The sequence below is a fragment of the Glycine soja genome, chromosome 20 (assembly GCF_004193775.1).
Source record: "Glycine soja cultivar W05 chromosome 20, ASM419377v2, whole genome shotgun sequence".
Taxonomy (NCBI): Eukaryota; Viridiplantae; Streptophyta; class Magnoliopsida; order Fabales; family Fabaceae; genus Glycine; species Glycine soja.
This window is the reverse complement of record NC_041021.1, coordinates 37,445,199-37,468,602: the sequence shown is the minus strand read 5'-3', so window position 1 is coordinate 37,468,602 and position 23,404 is coordinate 37,445,199. Positions and strand designations below refer to the sequence as shown.

At 34.3% G+C, this 23,404-nt stretch overlaps 4 protein-coding genes across 5 annotated transcripts; 3 read left to right on the top strand and 1 right to left on the bottom strand.

Annotated features, from left to right (window-relative positions):
* The first annotated feature begins 1,338 nt into the window (after positions 1–1,338).
* On the top strand, positions 1,339–5,253 carry LOC114402083 (aluminum-activated malate transporter 12-like). The gene is made up of 6 exons (XM_028364620.1): positions 1,339–1,501; positions 1,725–1,865; positions 3,235–3,507; positions 3,701–3,822; positions 3,914–4,057; positions 4,536–5,253. The coding sequence occupies exons 1-6, from the start codon at positions 1,339–1,341 to the stop codon at positions 5,118–5,120; spliced, it is 1,428 nt and encodes a 475-aa protein (XP_028220421.1). The 3' UTR covers positions 5,121–5,253.
* Positions 5,254–7,635: 2,382 nt separating this feature from the next.
* On the top strand, positions 7,636–12,023 carry LOC114401387 (aluminum-activated malate transporter 12-like). Its single transcript, XM_028363899.1, has 6 exons — positions 7,636–8,212; positions 8,316–8,456; positions 8,853–9,125; positions 9,271–9,392; positions 9,484–9,627; positions 10,970–12,023. Exons 1-6 carry the CDS (start codon positions 7,939–7,941, stop codon positions 11,573–11,575), a joined length of 1,560 nt encoding a protein of 519 aa, XP_028219700.1. The 5' UTR covers positions 7,636–7,938; the 3' UTR covers positions 11,576–12,023.
* Positions 12,024–16,258: 4,235 nt separating this feature from the next.
* Positions 16,259–21,510, top strand: LOC114401388 (aluminum-activated malate transporter 14-like). 2 transcript variants are annotated; one of them, XM_028363901.1, is made up of 7 exons: positions 16,259–16,681; positions 17,889–18,063; positions 18,173–18,313; positions 18,741–19,013; positions 19,185–19,306; positions 19,388–19,531; positions 20,468–21,510. In XM_028363901.1, the coding sequence occupies exons 1-7, from the start codon at positions 16,676–16,678 to the stop codon at positions 21,083–21,085; spliced, it is 1,479 nt and encodes a 492-aa protein (XP_028219702.1). In that variant the 5' UTR covers positions 16,259–16,675; the 3' UTR covers positions 21,086–21,510. The 2 variants fall into 2 exon arrangements, with proteins under 2 accessions (XP_028219702.1, XP_028219701.1); XM_028363900.1 differs by having other exon boundaries at positions 16,259–18,063.
* Positions 21,511–22,159: 649 nt separating this feature from the next.
* On the bottom strand, positions 22,160–22,638 carry LOC114402082 ((+)-pulegone reductase-like). Its single transcript, XM_028364618.1, has one exon. It carries the CDS (start codon positions 22,636–22,638, stop codon positions 22,234–22,236), a length of 405 nt encoding a protein of 134 aa, XP_028220419.1. The 3' UTR covers positions 22,160–22,233.
* Positions 22,639–23,404: the final 766 nt, after the last annotated feature.

Here is a 23,404-nt window from a genome sequence, read left to right as displayed (position 1 = left end):
GAAAAAGAAAAATCAATAAAAATAATAAGGAATATAAAATAACACATGACTCATACCTAAATTCTAATTACATTTTTATTTAATTATAGGAATAAAAGTTATGAAGGTAATCAAAGTTTGATAGTTTAAAAAAAATTAATTGTATTCAAAAAATAATATATATATATATATATAGGCCGACCTATCAGACTTATAAAACATTTTAATAAGCCTAAGTCTGGTCTATTTAATTTAATAGACTTTTAAAAAAATTTGAGCCTAACATTTTAATTAAATAGACCAGGTCAAGCTTTATGTAGGTCAAACTGTAGGCTCTATAGGCCGACCCTATTCCCACCCCTAGCAATAACTAAATAAATTTTCTGTTATAAAATGTTAAAACAAGTACGTTTCATAAAAATTTTAAATATTTTATAAAATAACTTTGTGAAAAATATGATGAAAAGTGAAAACACGGAAGCTAGAAAATTTGCATGCTAATAGTCTTCAACATGGATTTAGTCTTCAACATGGATTGAGGAGGCCGCGGCTAGTGTCTAGAACCTGGCTCGAATTTCAGTGTTTTTTTTCATACAATTGTCCCATAAATATAATATAGCCAATGAATGAATTGCAATAACAAATGTGTGCTTGCAAGTGTGCCTACAATCAAACGCAGATACCAGCTATATATTGTCAACTTCAAAATTAACACTAGCATTAAGCCATCTATGATATGTCAGAATTTAAAACCGTCCACGCAAGTCTAAATAATTCTCTGTGACAACAAACAAGTAAAGCACAGGATTTAAGGTGGTACAACATATTGTTGGATCCCCTGTAAAAAGGTGCACCATAATAACCAAAGACAAAACACCCTTTTATTTATATATATATGTATGCTTCTGGTTACCTCCAGAATCAAACAGTTATTTTGTGAGGCTGGTTTTCTCCGCATATTCTAATAAGCACCTATGAAAGCTACCTACCTCCCTTTCTCTTTGTAAACAACAGTGGAGCTTGAACTGAATTGTCTGTATCCAGATATCTAACAATCCCTATCATCGAATTCGAAGGAAACAATTAGTTTCCCCATTGTATGTAACACTCTTTCCTTCCTTGTCACCTTGTGCATGCTTTTAAGCTAAAGGTTAACATAAGTTACATAAACATCCTCTATCATAACTGAAGCTGATAAGGGTTATCTCTTACTTACAGCTGATTCAGGCTTGATAGTTTCTTTCAAATGGCTGAAACCAACTATTTTGCAAGTAACAGATCAAGCATGATCACAAGGCATTGGATTTGAAAGTATATGAGTAGTGTTGGTGAGAAAGTGAAAAGGTATTCAGGTTTGGCATGGAGAACAGCAGTGAAAGTAGGCAAAGAGGATCCAAGAAGGGTGATCCATTCTTTGAAAGTGGGCCTGGCTTTGATACTAGTTTCTTTGCTGTATCTAATAAAGCCTTTGTTCAAAGGGATTGGACAAAATGCCATGTCAGCTGTTCTCACTGTGGTTGTGGTGATGGAGTTTAATTACTGTTGGTAATTAAAGCTACCTAATAGCTATATATTCTCAGTGACATTGTCTACTTTTCTTAAATGTAGACATCTCTCCTAGTAGAGATTTGAACCTTGATTAATAATTTGAACATTGTCTTGTTTTTAGATCATAGGTATTAAGTACTATTAATTGAATATATAATATATCCGTTCATTTCATCCTTTTTGCTTATATATTGCAGGAGCAACATTAGGCAAAGGACTGAATAGAGGGTTGGGGACTCTGCTGGCAGGATCATTGGCATTTCTTGTTGAGTATATTGCTGACATCGTTGGTCGGGTTTTTCAAGCTGTTTTCATTGGTGCTGCAGTTTTTATTTTAGGTAAGTATCACCACTTATTACGTGAAACTTGAAAGAATCTTTGCTTGTAGTTTAATGTTTTGAAAGGGTACTGTGTTTATAAAATAAATCTACTCATGCATGAAGTTCAAGATAGCATGGAGCCCAGAGCTCCAAACATAACCCTACAGCTAAACATAAAAAAATAGAACAAATATAAAGACTAAAAATATATTTAAATTTATATATAAATTAGTTAGTTAGTAATAACATAAAGATATGTACACTATACGGTGAGATTGAGAGGAATTTTTATACGTGAGAATAAAACCAATAAATTTAGATCATTTTATTTTGTCACAAACTAACTTTAATCTACTAAAAAGAATGTGATAATGACGGTAACGATTTTACTATTTATTATTTAGTAAACGATCAAAAGTAAATAAATTTTATACTATTTAACGTTATTAATATATCTCATTATGATTTAATAAAAATATTTATTATTTTTTGTGAAATGATTGACAAAATAAAAACAATAACATGAGAAAATTTGGCCAATAATAAGGTAAAATGGTAAATTATGGACGAATCTGAATCATTCCTTACTGGCCCAAGCCCAACTGAAAAAACGGAAACCAACTTTCACAAAAGCTGAGATGAACCTCCAGTCAGAAAACCCCATAAGAAACCTATGGAACAAAAAAATAAAAATAAAATAAAAAACAAAATAAACGTCATTCCGAAATTGCTTAGATCTCATCTATTGGTGTTTTTATTTCTTATTTTTATTTTCTTTTTTACTTTTTTAATTATTCTCTCTTTATCCCATAACTTTAGTTGGCTTTCTATTTTTTATTTCCAAACCAATTGCTAATTTAGAACTTCAAAGCCTAATTAATATTTTTTAAATATCTTCTTATTTAATATCCACTACAAGTAGTGCAACTGTGCAAAAACCAAAGATCAACTTATTGATATTTCAGTCTAAATAAATCAAAGTTATCACCTTATTTCTAATGTTTCACTTTAGAAAACACTGAAAATATTTTATTTTTTTTACAAATATTTGAAAACAGGAAACATGTTAAAAATAAGTTGACACTTTTATATTAAAAAGTGAAAATAGAAAATGAAAAAAAAAAACAGAATTAAACATTCAACAAATTGAGATAGCTTCTTATGCATAAAAAAAAATTGAGATAGGAAGATTGAGAAAACATGCCACAGTCTAAAATGGAAATCCTCCTTTACAAATTGAGAACTTGTAATCAAGTTTTTTTCTCCTCATGTATGTGATAACTTGTAATCCTCATCTTCAAAAAGTAAAGAACTTGTAATCAAGTATTTTGTCCTGTGATTGGAGATTCCCAAATGTTGTTGCTGAGCAATTATTTTTGGTTGGCAGGAGCTACGACTACTTATGTGAGGTTCATCCCCCATATCAAGAAGAATTATGACTATGGTGTTATGATATTTCTCTTGACTTTCAATTTGATAACTGTATCAAGTTACCGTGTTGATAATGTGTGGGAAATTGCTAAAGATCGTATAGCCACCATTGCTATAGGTGGTGGCCTATGTCTTGTAATGAGCCTATTGGTTTTCCCAAACTGGTCAGGGGAAGACCTCCATAATTCCACCATATCAAAGCTTGAAGGCCTAGCCAATTCTATAGAAGGTAAATTAATGTGTACTTTCATGTTATTCTGCCTTATGTTAGAGAAAAGTACTCAAGTTTGTGAAAACAAATAAACTGATGAATAATACACTATTTAATTATGAACATAGATAATGTTATTGTGCAATGTTACAATGTAGATGTAGTTCTATTGCCTTACTCAATATCACTGATGGTCCAAAGAATCATGCAGCTTGTGTAGTGAGATATTTTCATGATTCTGAAAATCAAGAAACCCAAGATGATTCAACTGAGGATCTGATTTACAAAGGTTACAAGGCTGTTTTAGATTCCAGAGCTAAAGATGAAACACTGGTAACTATGCTCTTTCCTAGTGAAGTAAAAGAATGTACAAAATGAGTGCCTTTTGTAGCAGAAGTTCTTACATGGATCTGCAATTAAACAGGCATTACAAGCAAGCTGGGAGCCAAGATGGTCAAGGTATTGGCACAGAATCCCATGGTGGCAATATACAAAAGTGGGAACTACTCTTCGCCAGTTTAGTTACACTGTTGTTGCACTACATGGGTGTCTGTTGTCTGAAATTCAGGTACTATATCTTAATCAACTAGTTTGGAAAAAAAAACAATTGCACTTTGAGAAAATGTTATATACATGATCGATGCCAAAAGAGATTATTCTTGTAAAAAGAAAAAAATGTTTCTGGTTCCTAATGAATTAGTTTTATAAAATAGAAGAGAGCAAATATTTTAACCCCGTGGGTGAGCAGAAATCATTATACGGTCTAGAATCATGTAGTCTTATCCAATTTCCACAAAAAACTTAATAATATGGCTCACGGAGATTGACTGGGACCATATAGTTCCAGTTCATGTAATAATTTCTCATGAGTTGTGAGTTGGGTATATCAACCAAAAATGAAAATGCCAACAACATTATTCTTTTGGATGGCATCTTTGCAATAATAGGTTGGAAAAACCCCTAGTATAAAAATATTGTTATTTTTTTTATTTTTTTGCTATGTTCATAATCTATTGGTATATGCCTTCATATTTGCATGAATTAAGACACCGGGGTCAATTCGAGCCCTATACAAAGACTCTTGCATCAAACTTGCAGAAGAAGTGTCTAAAGCACTAAGGGAACTGGCCAACAGCATAAGGAACAAACGTCAATTCTCCCTTCAATTACTCTCTGATAATCTCAATGAAGCTCTACAAAACCTCAACAATGACTTGAAATCCCAGCCACAACTTTTTCTAGGCTCAAAGAAGTTTGGTGGAACCACACATCCTGAAGAAGACACTAGAGTCTCATTCTCAAGTGTTAGGAGTGATTGTTCTTCCATGTTTGAATATAAATCCAAAGAGCATTCTGGTGAAATGTCAATGGAGGGACACAAGAAGGTTTTAAAGCCACTGATGAGTAAGATTGCGATGACTAGCCTTGAGTTCTCAGAAGCACTGCCTTTTGCTGCTTTCACTTCTATGCTTGTGGAGATGGTGGCAAAGCTGGATCACATTATAGATGCAGTTGAAGAACTGGCAAAATTGTCACGCTTTAGAGAGTTCAGAGATGGTGATGAGATTGTTGTGACTTGTGAGAGACCAAAAGTAGCTAACAATGACTTGCCTTCTCATGCATTAGATTAATTAGTAGAAAGATGATCAATCCACTTGGATTGTTATGGGAGTATACATATTCTCCCTCATCGTTTGATGTTTGTATGCGAGCAAAAATGTAATCAAAAGCTAATAATTTTGTTAGCAGACATTTTAATCACAAGATAGCAATTTGTCTATTAAGCAAACATTGTTGAAATCACCCCATATCCTCCCTTGTTAGTAGTTAGTTTTCTATGACCTGTTTATCAACCGGGTGATTAGTTCAACTTCTCTTTAAATACCAGACAATAGTTACACTCTCTAGTCTCTAGTAATAGGATAATACACATCTCTCTATGAAATAGGAAAAACACTTTGTGTACTCTCATGTTTTGTCTCTTGGATGAGATTTTTTTTTATTTTTATTTTGAGATAACTCTTGGATGAGATGTTAAAACTGGTTAAATGGGTGGTTATTTATAACCAAAGATTTGAGTTTAAGCATTGAATATCATTGCAAAAGTTTCTGTCTTTGAACCAATTTACAAGCCTAGCATATGTAGATGTAGATTTTACTAAATGCATTTTTTTCTACTTTTATTTTAGAGTGTAATGTTTATGCACTCATAGTATAAAACAGTTTTACATTATCATCCAATCATAAATCACAGATTGAATTACTTTAAGATAATTATTTTAAAAGTCAATAAACTTATCATATATAATGGGTTATAATTGGATGACTTTGTACAAAATTTTAAGTAGTCCGTACATAAACCATTTTTTCTCTTTATTTTATGTCACAAAAGTATTAGCTTTACTATTTTCCGCCCGTGGATAAAATAAGTTGTAGCTTTATGTTAAAATAAAAATAAAGGCACCACTGCACCCTTTTTAACTAGCTTTCTTTGCCAGTTTGCCCCCCAGTGGATTCCACTAATTGCACTGATTTTTTTTTCTTATCACACGTAATTATTAGCAATTGTTCATATGAATTTTTTTATCTGGTAATTATTCACAGGATTATTATGTTTCAAATGCATTTTTGTTATGTCGTAACAAAACAAAGAACATTCGAATGCATAATTAAAGACAGGGCATTCGTTACCAACCACTATCAATTCAGTACTATAGAGCTGATTACGGAGTTTATTTGGCATTCAGCGAAATTTTAATCCACATATTACTGCTAATCTGGTTGGTCATGGACCGATTTGTTTAAACTTATTTATTGAAAAAAAAAACTACTTATTTTAATACAATAAATAGTTTTATGTTTTGTTAGTGTGTATGGCTAAATTATCTTTGCTTAAAAAAACAGTTTTTTTTTGTTTATTTCGAAAATATATCCCATTTACTTATTAAATAAGTATTTTTTTTTTAAAAAAACTTATTTTAAGTTTAAAGAAACCGACCCTATATTTGTATTGCAAAGGTTTGCTTAAAAAAAGAAAAACAATAAGAAAAAAACAATGAAGTAAACTTTAAGAATTATATCGGTTAAGCAGTAAAAAAAAATTACATCGGTTATTAACTTATTATATTTAGATAGATATTATTTTTAATCTACCATTGTAACTACCCAAGTTTTCATACAATAAAATGAACCCGTAAAAAAGTATCACTGAAGATAAAAAAACATGGTAGGTGAGTTACAGTGGCAACTAACAAAAAATGAATATCAAGTCATAACTTTAAAGCAATTATAAATACTACGTTCCTAAGCAACAATAACGAGTAAACACAAAAAATTATTCAGAAATACAATTTTGTTGCCTAATCCTCCAATTTAGATGCTCAATTCAAGAAAGCATTAAGCTTTTAACCAGCCACCCTACAAAATTTTTAATTTATATCTTCTTTTTTCAAAGATAAGCAGGTTAGCTTCACTTTTGATAAGTGGGCTATAGCCTTGGCCAGCATGACTATCAATCTACCATCAACCAAACTATTTTATTATTTTTCAGAAGAAACGACAAGTCCACAACTTAACTTATTTAAGAGCAATAAAATTAAGTATGATAAAATACTAACATGCATACATAGGATTACAACTGTACCTGCGACTCAAAAAGCAGATATCAGCCTTTGTCAATTTCTAAATTAACCAATATAGCACTAAACCTGTTGTGCCATGTTAGCGGTCCACGTTAGTCTAGACAATTCTATTTAACAATGAATAGTTGAATACGAAAAACATAGATCTCATTTAAAATGAGAGACCATATATTGAGAAACCACTCCCATAACAAGGTGTCACATGTCCATGTTACAACTTATTATATTGAGAGGACACAAGTATCAGTAAGCCACTCTTTAACGAACTTTTTTTTAACACACTTTTTATTTTTTAATTAAAATTTATCAGAAATTGTAAAATTATAAGTGGAGCTCAAATAGGAAATTATACCTATAAAATTATAAAATTTTGTAATTTTTAATAAATTTTACTCAATAATAATGAGTTCAGTAAAATGTGTTTTAGAATGTGTCACCGAGAATTCTCTATTGTTATATAAGCTTCTGGCCACCACCTTCACCAATATGATAACAACCCGTTTCTGTGAGGTTGGTTTTCTCCCTGAACATTGACTCTAAATACTGTGAAAGCTACCACCTTCTATTTCTCTTTTATAAACACACTGGATTGCACCAACAAAACGGCTGGAACTATCTGTATCCATTTTATAATTAGTCCCCATCATTTAAGAGGAAAAATAATAAAGTTCCCCTACTTCTTTATTACTTGTTCCTTGTCACCTTGTGAAAGCTTTTAAGCTAAACATAACATACCCTTGATCATATCTGAAACATTAATGATTGTTCTGCTCAGAAACTAAAGCTGATTCAGGCTTTAAAAGTTTCAATGGCTGAAACCAATACTAGTATCAAAAGCTCTAGGCAATTGAGGTATGTTTATAGTTTTGCTGATAAGGTGAAAAGTTTTCCTGGTTTGGCAAGGAGGGCAACATGGAAGGTTGGCAAAGAGGATCCAAGAAGAGTGGTCCATGCTTTGAAAGTTGGCATGGCTTTGACACTAGTTTCTTTGCTGTATCTGATGGAGCCATTGTTCAAAGGGATAGGGAAAAATGCTATGTGGGCTGTCATGACTGTGGTTGTGGTGATGGAGTTCACTGTCGGTAAGGCTATCTCAGTGACATTGTTTTGTTTTTAGATCAAAGCTTCAATTGGTATTGAAGAATCCATTTTTTTTTTATCATTTTGGCATTCCTGTTATTGCAGGGGCAACATTATCCAAAGGACTAAATAGAGGATTAGGGACTCTGTTAGCAGGATCATTGGCATTTCTTATTGAGTATGTTGCAGATGCCCCTGGTCGGATTTTTCGAGCAGTTTTCATTGGTGTTGCAGTTTTTATGTTAGGTAAGCATCTAATATCATAGTCATGAAAGACACTTGATTTGTAGTTTGAAAATAATTTGAAAGGCTTTCGAAGAATTACCAAAAATAGAGATAGCCTTTTCTGTAGTCTGGTGAATTAGTTTCCTGTTTTTTATCGGTTAATGTTAGTTGTTAGTATTGTTAGTTTTTGTTAGCGGGGGATTCGAACCCATGATCTCTCCCCCTTCCCTTCTCCCTTCATCACTAGACTAACCTTATATCTCTTCCCAATTCTTCTCCATATAGTGTCATGCCATAAAAGCATCTATTTGTCGAAATTTTAAGAGGAACACAATTGATATGTTAAACTTGAGCCGATCATACAAAGCACAAACATTTAGAGTCACGTGTCAAACCCGTTTCACTTTTGGTTGGCAGGAGCAATGACTACTTATGTGAGGTTCATCCCCTACATCAAGAAGAATTATGATTATGGTGTTCTGATCTTTCTCCTGACCTTCAATTTGATAACTGTGTCAAGCTACCGCATTGACAATGTCTGGAACATTGCAAAAGATCGCATGTCCACCATTGCCATAGGTTGTGGCCTATGTCTTGTGATGAGCATATTAGTATTTCCAAACTGGTCAGGGGAAGACCTCCAAAACAACACAATAACAAAGCTTGAAGGCTTAGCCAATTCTATACAAGGTAATTAAGGTGAACTTTTAAATATAGAATGCTAGTTCAGTTTTTGCAAAACAAAGAACTGTTGAAGATTATTTGTTAAATATGAAAATGTTGCTTTAGCCCTTTGATCTATATACTATCATTGATGGTCTAAAGAACCATGCAGTCTGTGTCATGGAATATTTTTATGATTCTGCAAAACAAGCAACTGAAGATGATTCATCCGAGGACCCTATTTACGAAGGTTACAAAGCTGTTTTAGATTCCAAAGCAAACGATGAAACATTGGTAAGTCAGTGCTCCTATATTATTTAGTGAAACATGTCAAAAACCAGCGGTTTGTGATGGAAGTTCATATGTTGAATTATTGTATGAACAGGCATTACAAGCAAGCTGGGAACCAAGATGCTCAAGATATTGCCACAGAATCCCATGGCATCAATATGCAAGAGTGGGAGCTGCTCTTCGCCAATTCAGTTACACTGTTGTAGCACTACATGGATGTCTACAGTCTGAAATTCAGGTACTAAATCAATTTTATTTTTTGGAAATAAAACTTTTTAAACTTAAAAATGAGTTTGTATAATGCCAAAATTAACTTAAAATTAATTTTAATGTGCTTCTGCTTTCTACCCTCAAAAACGTAAATATATCTTAAAAGTATCCTGAACCCTGTTCGGAGCATCATAACATTTGAGACGGCTATGAAACTTCTTATTTTAGAACTTAATCGAGTGAGTTTCATGATAAAAGCTGGTAGCTGCATTTGGAATTTTGCTGTTGTTATCTTTCACTTAACTCTTAAATGAATTAAATCATACAGATGAGGATTGTGACAATTCTTTTCAAATTACAACAACTTACTAGTTGATCTAGGTCATTATGCCAACTCATGTTTTCTTTCCCTCAAAAATTGCTTCCACATGATTCCATTATGTCCATCATTGAACTCCAGAACCTGGATTATGATCTGTCATGTTATTGATAGCACATGGATAACAATCACTGGATACCTGGGTCTAAATAATATTCAAGACCATTTTGTCTAGGAATCACTATTATTTTAGCTAGCATATTTATAATTATCAGAACAGTAGACTTAATTTATCGTTGAAATTCAATTTTTGTCTCCATAATCATTATTCAGTTTTTATTTATTTTTTAACTTAACATCCAATATTTAATGAAAATACTAACATGACATTCTATTGCATTATCACATCAACACATCTTTGCTGACATGGTGAAACTCTCTTGCACTTCAATATCAACATAATTGGAAAAGTAGACTTAATCATAGTTGAATTCAATTTTTGTCCACACTGTGTGGGATAGTTAAGGTATTAAGTGTCAATATAGTTGGAATGTCACACCTTACCTTGATGGCTTGGCCGTCCTTTTTTTTAAAAAAATAAAATAAAATTGTCTTCACGTATCTTTTTTGCACGAATTTGGTTCCTACTATTTTAATTATGCAGTTTTAATTTACTCATTAACTTAACATTCAATATTTAATGGAAATATTAACCAAACATGCTACTGCACAGTCACATTGGCACATCTATATTGATGCGGCATTCTCTTAAAATTGCTTGATTTCATCAATCACAAGACGGTTTCCACTGTTTTCAGAGTCACTTGATATTTCAATCATAGCTTGATAAAGACCTTTGTTGCATAATTAAAATAATTGGGGGATTAAAATTGAGGGGGAAAAAATAGGGGACCGAAATCGAATTTCAACAACAATAATAGGAGGATTAGTTAAGCCTATAAGTGCAACTTCTTATTTGATGCTTATTATCATGATTTTACTATATATTCCATTGACTGATTTATTAATTTATTAACATTTGATTCTTAAGACACCAAAGTCAATTCGTGCGGTGTACAAAGATTCTTGCATCAGACTTGGAGAGGAAGTGTCAAAAGTATTAAGGGAACTGGCCAACAGCATAAGGAACAAACGTCAATTCTCCCCTCAAACACTCTCAAACAACCTCAATGAAGCATTACAAGACCTTGACAATGCATTGAAATCCCAACCACAACTTGTACTAGGCTCGAGGAATGGTCGAACCCCTAACACCCCAGTTCAAAAGCTTGAAGAGGACACAGCAAGTGCAAGAACCCCATTATCAAGTGTTAAGAATGATTATTTTTCGCCACGTGGATGTAAATCCAAAGAACACTCTCGTGAACAGGCAAAGAAGGTTTTAAGGCCACAACTGAGTAAGAGTGCCATCATTAGCCTTGAATTCTCAGAGGCATTACCCTTTGCTGCTTTCACTTCTTTGCTTTTAGAGATGGTGGCTAAACTGGATCGTGTTATGGATGAAGTTGAAGAGTTGGGTCGAATGGCACACTTTAGAGAGTTCAAAGATGATGATGATGATGAGATTGTTGTGACTTGCGAGAAACCAAAAATGATTATAGCTCAGAATGGCATGCCTTCTTATGGAGCAGAGTAGTTGGTAGAGTCCATAGGGAGTAATCGAGGACCATATTCTTCGTCGCAATTGGTGTTTATCATCCCATCAGGTATCATGCATACATACATTCGTGTGTGTAAAGGAACTTGCTCGTCTTTTTACATGAAAAAGGAGTATGTAAAATGCTTCTACTGCAATTACCCTGAAGTCAGTGAAGTGCAAAGTGAGCTCCATGGTTTACATTACCCATGTCTCCGTTAAGATCTCTCACGAGCCTTGTGCATACGGATTATGGATGAATAATATATATACATCTGAGTATATGATTTTAGAACTTTAGCTTTGATTGGAGGAGTGTTTGGAGAACAAATCTCACCATTAAGTTAAAAATAAATAGAATATTATGTCAGGGATAAGCTTAGGAGTGTAAGCAAGTTGTGGTCTCTTCATTTTTTTTTCCTTAACTTAAATATGTTTTTGGTATATATATCTGGTTTTGATATTTGGTCCCTAATTTGATTAGGTTTTCAGAGGAATTCTTAATATTTGATAACTTTTATTGGAAGTCATCGAAATTTAATATTTGTTTACGTCGTTAACTGAATACGTAAGTACGTAAGTGTTGTATGATGTCACATGTAATATTTGTATTATGGAAATAACATGTAGGATTTTGTTTTTAGAAAAATAAAAGTAAAGACCACGTCGTTTCTCCTTTTCCCACACCCTCACCCTCGATCCCCACAAACACTTTCACCTCCGCAAGAAGCTTCAACAAAACGACATCGTCGACTGCGCCGCCGCACCTCAATTACCTCGACTCCGTAGAATCCTCGTCGTTCTCCCGCAAAACCAACTCTTGGGACGATCCCTTCGCACCAGCGTCCAAATTCGTGCTCAGATCCACGCTCTCCTCGCTCTAGTCCTCTATCTACCGCCTCCACTCTGAGCGCTTTCTAACCCTCACCGCTCCATCATTGCCAAAACCAACTAGCTCTCCAACCTCCACCACACCACCAAGCTCCTCCAGCACTCCATCAGCGACCGCATGGCCACCGTCAACCCCGAAAAACTCCATCTCGCCAAGGCCGCCTAACTCCAATTCGAGATCCTAATGGTGTAAGTGTTGGTTAATTTTGAAAATCGAGATAATACTTGGATAAATCTGAAGTCGTGTATAACACTTTCAGATTGAATCAAATTTCGGGGTTCAACCAAAATTGTTCAATCGGATAAAATCAGAAGATTATAATTCAAGAGTTTTGTTTTGGTCTTGTATGTTTTGTCACATCGTTATGCTTTCTGAACCAGAATGATTATTTATAATCAAAGAACAGGTGGTTTTTGGCGGTTGATGGAAGTTTTTTTATTTTAAAAACTGCCGTTGATGGAAGTTTTAGTAACTTCCATGTAACTTCCAACCGTTGATGGAAGTTTTAGTAACTTCCATGTAACTTCCAACCTTTGCCTAAACCGAACATCTCGTTATTACATTAAAACAAGCGTGCACTCTTATTTTAACATAATAAAGAGATCAATTACACTAAAATTTCCAACAAACCTCCCCCATTTTAGTGTAATTACCGATCAAATCACCAAAGTCATAACATACCACAAACTACAGCATAGATGAAATATCGTGACGATTGAATTTCATCTTAGCAAATTATACGTTTCAAATATTCGAATATCAGGGTGTCACTAAGGATTGAACCCTTTCTATTCATAATGAATACATGAAGATAATCTGCACAATAGTTTATAACATTACTCTTGCTCGACACTAGTTTTACTAGCCTGTGTCCCTATCCTTCATAAGCATATCAAAGCCAAGTCCCAGCTTCTTGAAGCGGCTAAACTTCATGCTTATATAGGTAGTCCTTTTTTTTTTTTTTTTTTGCACCTGCAAATGCAATTTTTCAAAAGAACCATTAAGAAGTTATACTTCAACCTCCTTAACTTGCAGAACCGAACACATTCCTTTTGAGATACTTTCGATGATGTGTTCCAATCTCTACATGTTAAGCTTTCCACATTGAATTCAGCACCTAATGTCATATTAGATGGGAATTGGGTATCTTAACATAAGAGATTTCAGATAGACTTTAATCCTAATCCCACAGCCGACCTTTTCACGAGATCTCTACTTAACCCTTTGGTTAAATGATCGGCCAAATTATGCTGAGTTCTCACAGCCCTACATCTCCAAATTTTGAGATAACTCAAATTTGGTGTCTTTTTGTGCCAAAGTTCATATGGGGTAACCTTATTCCTTTTGTTAGGAATTCGGTTCAACAAGTAACAGGCTGCCAACATAGCCTCACCCCAAAATCCTTCACTTGAACCCGAATAGGATAACATGAAATTCACCATTTCTTTCAAGGTTCTATTCTTCCTTTCGGCTACACCATTCTGTTGTGGTGTATAGGGAGCTGTAGTTTGATGTATTATTCCAGTAGATTGAAAATAAACTGGATCATAATACTCACCTCCCCTATCCGTACGAAGAGTTTTGATTAGCCCATTTTGATGAAGTTCTACCTCTTTCTTATAAATTTTAAATTTATCAAGAGCTTCATCTTTTGTATTTAATAAATATACATAACAATACCTTGATGCATCATCAATAAAAGTAACAAGATATTTTTTATGACCTAATGATGGAGTAGCATGCAAATCACACAAATCACTATGAATAAGGTCTGAGACTTTAGTCTCACTTTTAACATCCTTAAAAGGTTTCCTAATGATCTTGGTCAACAAGCAAGTTTTTCATTTTTCAATGTTCATATCAAAAGGAGGAATCATACTTGTTTTGACATATCTTTTAATCTTTTGTAATGAACATGTCCTAATCTAGCATGCCAAATTTCTGATTTTGTCATATTAGTTATAGAACTACACGAGGCCATACTAACAGATTCATGAACAAAAGGAACATCAATGTTTAATTTAAACATTCCATTACAACGATAACCAAATCCAACAAACGAACCATGTCTTGACAAGATGTACTTGTCACTTTAAAGTACTTGCTTGAAACCACAATTATTTAAAACCATACCAGACAATAAGTTCTTACGAATATCAGGTACAAATAAGACATTATCCAAATACAAACTTTTTCCGGAAGTAAAAACTAAATTCACACAACCTAATCCTAGGATTGGTTCAGTTGCAACATTGTCCATCTTCACAATAGAGCCATCATCGATTGGTCTAAATTCCTTGAACCAACGACGATCTTTGCACACATGGCTTGTTGCTCCCGAATCAAACCACCAAGCAACGTCATCATCCTGCACATAGAATGCATCAGATATTAGTGATACATAATTTGAATTCGTATTCGAATTAAAATTATTCACTACAATCTGACCTTGTTGCTTTTCAGGATCATTAGACCCACTTGGACCAGCCTTGTTCTTTCCTTTGAACACCCAGCAATCCCTCTTTAAATGACCAGGTTTCCCACACTTCCAACATGACAATTTTGTTTGTTTGTTTGGACCTTTGTTCTTATTTCCTTGAAATTTTCGTTTGTTACCTTTAGCATTGTAATTTTGCTTAACTGTTCCACTTTCCTCTACCATATTAACGGAAGAGGAACCTGCTACGGTTTTATCATTGACTTTGTCAATTTCCTGAGCCCTCAGCGACTCCTCAATCATGAAATGACTACCGAGTTGAACCAGAGTCAACTCTTCCTTCTTATGTTTCAAGGTATGCTTGAAGTCTTTCCAAGAAGAAGGCAGTTTATCAATTATAGATGAAACTGCAATGGATTCATCCATTTTCAAATCATGTTGAGTAAACTGACCCAAAATCCGCAGCAGTTCATTATATTATTCCATAACAGGCCTCGAATCAATCATTTTGTAATTAAAGAAATTACTAACTAAGAATTTGTTACTTGAGGCATCTTCTGCCATATACTTGGATTCAAGAGAGTCCCATAATTCCTTAGCAGACTCAACATTTTGATAAATATCAAAGAGAGAGTCAGACATACCGTTCAGAATGTGTCCACGACAAATGTAGTCGTCGTTCTCCCATTTCGAACGCTTCCTTGTTTGATCCAGAGTTTCGTCTTCCATATACACCGGCATCGGTGTACTCAGCACATACACCACATTCAATGTTGTCAAGAGAAAGTGCATCTTCTTCTGCCATCTTTTGAAATCCTGCCCTTCAAACTTGTCCAACTTCGCAAATTTGCTTGTCATCTTCGAACTATCGTTCGTCATCTCGAAATATTTGATTCAATCTTTTGTTGGTTAAATTTGAAAATCGAGATAATACTTGGATAAATCTGAAGTCGTGTATAACACTTTCAGATTGAATCAAATTTCGGGGTTCAACCAAAATTGTCCAATCGGATAAAATCAGAAGATTATAACTCAAGAGTTTTGTTTTGGTCTTGTATGTTTTGTCACATCGTTATGCTTTCTAAACCAGAATGATTATTTATAATCAAAGAACAGGTGGTTTTTGGCGGTTGATGGAAGTTTTTTTATTTTAAAAACTGCCGTTGATGGAAGTTTTAGTAACTTCCATGTAACTTCCATGTAACTTCCAACCGTTGATGGAAGTTTTAGTAACTTCCATGTAACTTCCAACCTTTGCCTAAACCGAACATCTCGTTATTACATTAAAACAAGCGTGCACTCTTATTTTAACATAATAAAGAGATCAATTACACTAAAATTTCCAACAGTAAGAATATTCAACTGTTGCATGAACCGCGAACCCAAAATCGAACCTGCGTCGGGGGTACTGCAAACCGATCAACAAACCCAAACTTGGGAGCTAAAAACCTAGATCTAAAAAATCAGGTTGCAGTTATGGTGCGTGACAGGTTTGGAGAAGCAACCGCAGTCAAAGATGACGAATGCGCGGTCTCGACGGTCCTCTTGTGGTGTGTGGCCTCCATGCGCTCTATGAACTTGGACTCGTTGGAGAAGTCGAGGTAGTCACACCCCACGGCGGCGCATGCGACCATGACGGGCTCGCTGTGGAGGCGGAAAGGGCCCACGAAATTAACGAGGGGAGGAAGGGAGAAAGCGTGTAGAGTTTGGATTTCAAGTTGTTGTTGTTGAGGGGTTGGGGTTGCCTTTCTCAGAGGAGGGGTCAACTTGGATGAAGGTGGAAAGTGCTTTTAAAAAAAAGTTTTTTTAAACTTATATTCAAACGATATCGTAATTATTTTTTATTTTTGTAAATGTTACATTACATGTGACATGTATGTGTGGCCGACCTATGATCACATATATTTAATAGATAACGAATTTAATAGGAATCTGATTAAAAAAAAAATTTAATAGAAACCAAATGTCAAACAAATATATATCATAAATTAAAAATATATTTAAATCTTTTTTCTTGTGATTTCTTTATTTTATTTTTCTAATTTTTTAATTACTCAATCCAATGGTTAAGATTGGATTCGATTGCACCGAGTTGTTAACAGGACAAAAAAAGTAAACCCAATCAACTCAACACAATTATGTTTAATTGAACATTGAAATAGGATACTATTTCAGGACAGTTATTTCAAAATAGGATACTATTTCGTGAGGTTGGTTTTCTCCACTGAACATTGACTCTAACTACCTGTGACAGCTACAACCTTCTATTTCTCTTTTATTAACACACTGGATTGCACCAGCAAAACGGCTGGAACTATCTGTATCCATCTTATAATTAGTCCCCCTTCATCAAGAAGATGAACAAAAGAAGAATGTTTTCTTACCGTCTTTATTACTTATTCCTTGTCACCTTGTGAAAGCTTTTAAGCTAAAAATACAACATACCCTCTATCATAAATGAAACATTAATACCAATTGATGTTACACGTGTATAGTAGTCTATTTGTGACAGTTAGTTTTTTTTTTTTTTTGAGAGAGAGAAATTGATGACAGTTAGTTAGTTATAAGGGTTTGGGAATTCTCTTGGGATATAAATTGAAATTCCCTGCATCAACTCATCGTAATATCAACATTTCAGTTTTTCCCTTGTTTTAGATTTATTCAGATGGTATCAGAGCTCCAATTCAATTGGAGCTCTGCGGTGCATAGTGATTTTGATATTCGATCGTCTTTCTTTGACGCCTGATCTCCATCTCCAATCCCATTGTTGATCTCTAGGATAGGCTCTGATACCTTCTTAGAATTTGGGTTTGAGCCTAACTCAATCCCACAAAACCGGCCATATCACTAGTTTAGGTGGGATCTCCAACAATTATTATACTCAGAAATTGAAGCTGGTTCAGGATTTGAAAGTTTTAATGGCTTTGAGATATATTTATAGCTATGCTCATAAGTTGAACAGATTTCCTGGTTTGGCAAGGAAGGCAATATGGAAGGTTGGCAAAGAGGATCCAAGAAGGGTGGTTCATTCTATGAAAGTTGGTACGGCTTTGGTACTAGTTTCTTTGTTGTATCTGTTGGAGCCATTGTTTAATGGGATAGGGAAAAACGCTATGTGGGCTGTCATGACTGTGGTTGTGGTGATGGAGTTCACTGTAGGTGAGGCTATCTCATTGACATTGTTTTTGTTTTTGGATCATAGCCTCGTAAGTCAATAGGTATTGATGGATCCGTTCTTTTCTTCCTTTTGGTTTTCCTCTGATTGCAGGGGCAACATTGTGCAAAGGACTAAATAGAGGATTGGGGACTCTCTTGGCAGGATCATTGGCATTTCTTATTAAGTATTTTGCAGATGCCCCTGGTCGGATTTTTCAAGCAGTATACATTGGTGTTTCAGTTTTTATGATAGGTAAGCATTTACTTTTATTATCATGAAAGAAATTTGATTTGTGCTTCAAAGATAAATATGAAAGGCTTTTGGAGAATTACCAAAATAGAGATATAGTTTTTTTCTTCTTCTGAATCTGTGGTTAATTAATTAATTTATGTTGTTTCTTTGTCCTGACTCATATATTCATATAGTGCATGCCACAAAAGTATCTAATTGTTGAAATTTTAAGAGAAAATCAACTGATATGTAAAACTTGAGACATCAAACCTTTAGAGTCACATGTCAAAACCATCGAACTAAGCATTTAAGTGGGAATGTGTTAATCCTTGGCTCATGTTTGTAATTTTTATTATCCTCAGAAGCAAAGAACTTGTAATCAAATTGTGTCCTGTGACTGGTGTAACCAAATGTTTTCCTGAGCCATAGTTTCACTTTTGGTTGGCAGGAGCATTAACTACTTATGTGAGGTTCATTCCCTCTATCAAGAAGAATTATGACTATGGTGTTCTGATCTTTCTTCTCACCTTTAATTTGATAACTGTATCAAGCTACCGCGTTAATGATGTCTGGGACTTTGCAAAAGATCGCATATCCACCATTGCCATAGGATGTGGCCTATGTCTTCTGATGAGCATATTGGTGTTTCCAAACTGGTCAGGGGAAGAGCTCCACAACAACACCATATCAAGGCTCGAAGGCTTAGCCAACTCTATACAAGGTAATTAAGGTGAACTTTTAGATACAATGCCAGATCATTACTTCCTTGCCTTAAAAGAAAATCAATGGAAGTTTGTGTAAAACAAAGAACTGTTGAAGGTTATTATTTATTAAATGTGAAAAAGTTTTGGTCCTTTGATCTATACCATTGATGGTCAAAAGAATCATGCAGTCTGTATCACGGGATATTTTTATGATTCTGCAAAACAAGCAACTGAAGGTGATTCATCTGAGAATCCAATTTACGAAGGTTACAAGGCTGTTTTAGACTCCAAAGTAAAAGATGAAACACTGGTAACTCACGGCCACTTTCTGTGAAACATGTCAGAAACTAGTGATGGAAGTTCATATGTGGAATTGTTTTGTGGAAAACAGGCGTCACAAGCAAGCTGGGAACCAAGATTCTCAAGATATTGTCACAGAACTCCGTGGCATCAATATACAAGAGTGGGAGCTGCTCTTCGCCAATTCAGTTACACTGTTGTAGCACTACATGGATGTCTACAGTCTGAAATTCAGGTACTAAATCAAATAGTTTAGAAAATAAAATAACTTAAAAATGAGTTTGTATAATGCCAAAATTAACTTAAAATGTGCTTCTGCTTTCTAATGACTTAACTTTCAACCCAAAAGAGAAATGTAAATAAAAGGATTATCATTCCCTAAAAAACGTAAATACATCTTAAAACTATGCAGAACACTGTTCGAAACATCATAACATTTGAGAAACCTCTAAGAAATTCTGTGACTTTCATGATGCAAGCTGGTAGCTGCATTTCTAAACTTGCTATTGTTAGCTTTCATTTAACTCTAAGTGAATTAAATCATAATTCATACAGACGATGATTGTGAAAATTCTATTCAAATAAAAAAGAACTTACTACTTGGTCTATGTCACTATTCCAATTCATGTCTTCTTTCCCTCAAAAAGTGCTTCTTTTATGTCCATAGCACATGGATAACAATCACTAGAAATATCATTTTGTCTAGCCTTCATTATCTTTTTAGCTAGCATCTTCATAATTATCGGAATTCTAGACTTAATTGTATTTTAGTTCCCTTATTATTGAAGTTTGGTTTTGGTCTGCAAAATTTTGGGGAGTGAATTTGGTCCCCTAACTATTTTAATTATGTAATTTTGATTTATTCATTAACTTGACATCCAATATTTAATGGAAATGATGCTGTGACACTCTCTTGTACTGCAATACCAACATTATTAGATGTGAAGTTAACGGATGGATCAAAATTACAAAATTAAAATACTTGGGAACAAAAATTGGGCAGAAAAAAAAAACAGGGTGGCCAAAATTGAATTTCACCAATGCTAGGAGGACTAATAGTGCATTTAAGACTACAAATTGCAACTTCTTATTTGATGCTAGTTATCATGATTTTATTATATATTGATTATATTCCTTTAACTTGCTTATTTATTAACATTTGATTCTTAAGACACCAAAGTCAATTAGTACCCTGTACAAAGATTCTTGCATCAGACTTGGAGAGGAAGTGTCAAAAGTATTAAGGGAACTGGCCAACAGCATAAGGAACAAACGTCAATTCTCCCCTCAAACACTCTCCAGGAATCTAAAGGATGCATTACAAGACCTTCACAGTGCCTTGAAATCCCAACCACAACTTGTACTAGGCTCGAGGAATGGTCGAACTCAAACCCCTAAAACCGCAGTTCAAGCAGTTCCACATCCACATCCTGACCAAAAGCTTGAAGAGGACACCAAATTCTCATTCTCAAGTGTTAGGAATGGTTCACGTGGATCCGGATGTCAATCCGTAGAGCACTCTCGTGAACTGACAAGGAAGGTTTTAAGGCCACAGATGAGTATGAGTGCCATCATTAGCCTTGAGTTCTCAGAAGCATTACCCTTTGCTGCTTTCACTTCTTTGCTTGTAGAGATGGTGGCTAAACTGGATTATGTTATGGATGAAGTTGATGAGTTGGGCATAATAGCACATTTTGAAGAGTTCCAAGGTGATGAGATTGTCGTGACTTGTGAAAAACCAAACATCAATAAACCTCAGAATGACTTGCCTTCTTATGGAGCAGAGTAGTTAGTATAGAATCCAAATGGAGTACTGGAGCATATTCTTCGTTGCAATTGCTGCTTATCATCCCATGGCATGCATGCATACATACATATATATACATACATTCTAGTGCGTATGTAAAGGAACTTGCTAGTCTTCTTACATGGAGAAGAGTGCACGTAAAATGCTTCCACAACAAGTTACCCTGAATTGCAAAGTGAGCTCCTTGGTTTGTTATGGCTAGCTTACTTTGATTCAGTTACATTACCTATGGAGCCTTGTGCACATGGAAGAGTTAGATATATACATCTTGGTAGATGATTTTACCTTGTGGATTTGAGGATTGCTTGGAGAACAAATCTCACCATTGTAAGTTAAAAATAAATAAAAGATTATATATATTGAGTTCAAAGTGGTATGACAAACACGCCACTTGAATTAAAAATTCACTTCCTCACTTTATCTCACTCTTAAACATGGTCTGCACCTAATTTAATTTTAATATAAGCTCATTTAATAATGTTTGTTTAGATGGGTACAGGGAAGAGAAAATATAAAGTTAATTTAACAAAAATATGAGCATGATAAAGTAATATATAAACTCAAAAGTTGACCTGACAGCTTAATAATTGCGCTTATATATTGTTAAAAGATGGTTAAAGAAACTTTGATTTGTTAGTGAGGAATGAAGGACAAAATATGTCTTTGAATCTCAAGATTTAACTTGTTGTCGCCCAAAACTGGTGGAGAAAGTTAATTTTAAATATTGATTCATTTAACTTGAAATTTATGTTAACCTCTTGATGAATTTGAGACTTCTTATTGCCCTGTGTGGCAATTATGGTTTTTTTAGAATATATTGATAGAAGTATCTAACCAACCTCTCGAACGTCACACAGGGCAAGAAATTGCTAACCTATCCACATCAAAGAAAATTTCTTTTCCATTTGATATCTTCCACGTGTGCATCTTGTGACTTTTTGAGAAGTATCTTTAATTTCAGGTACAGTTTCATAGCTCAGTATATACTTATTTAAAAGATGAAAAATATTTCAGATAAGGTCTTGTTCAAGCAGAAAATACCACTTATTACTCAAACAACCTCTGAAAATGAGAGTTACAAACACAAAAGAAGAGTGAATTAAAAGGTCAAACAGTGAGGTTGTACTAAATTATTCATGAGCAACTAAAACCACTTGTTTGCCAGCACTACGGCCTTCGAACATTGCTTCTAGTGCAGCTGGACCGTTCTTAAGACCCTCGGCTATGTCTTCAACGTATGTTATCTTCCCTTCCCTCATATAAGGCAAAACAATATCCAAGAATTTAGGATAGAGGTGATAGTAATCATACACTGTGAAGGCTTCTACTTTGATCTGCTTGTATATGATATTCACTAAGTTCTTTATGCCTTGAGGCTCATCAAGATCATACTGTGATATCATTCCAGCCACCACAATTCGACCACGCCTTCTCATGTTAAGAAGGGCTGCCTCAAGCATGTCTCCCCCAACGTTGTCAAAGTATATGTAAATGCCTTCAGGGAAATATCTATCACCAATTAAACCCCACAGCATTATGAGTGTAAATGTTTAGCATTCTGGCTCACAAAAAAACTAATCCAAATTTTAGTTGAGAAAACTTGATTTCCTTATCTTGTGGAAGATCAAGTACTGTTTATTAGGATAACTAATTTTTTGTCTAAGATAATTTGAAGTTATGGATATGGTAAATGTCGATTATGTACTCATCTCTTCAAAGTTGCATCCAGGTCTTGTTCCTCCTTGTAATTAAAAGCCCCATCAAACCCGAACTTATTCTTCAAAATTTCAATTTTATTTACACCAAAAACAGAACAAATAACTGAGGTTGTTGCCGAAACTAGATAAAACCTTTATTGTTTTGTTATTATGTTTTTTTTTTCTTGTTAATATGCTTGGTGAGAATTATTGCGGTGGTAAAAATAACTGGGTTTTTTTTCTGTTGAATTAATTTATTTTGATAATATTTTTTCAATTTTTTTAAATTAAATTGCATATAGAATTGAATGTCGATAAATTGATTTTGACGAGAAATAACTAAAGTACTTAACTACGTGGCAGAAAAACTGATATAATGCATGCCTAAAAATCAAATTAAAATTATTTGAGCAAGTTTAAAGAGCTAAGAACATACAAGGATCATAATACAAGGTCAAAAAGAGTCATCTCAAAAGTACATACATGACAATTGAACTTTCGCTATAAAAAAAAGTGATATCCATACGTCAATCAGCTAGCAAATTAAACAAACAACAAATCATGCGCACTTCCAATTAGACAAGTTAGATATTTCATTTTATAG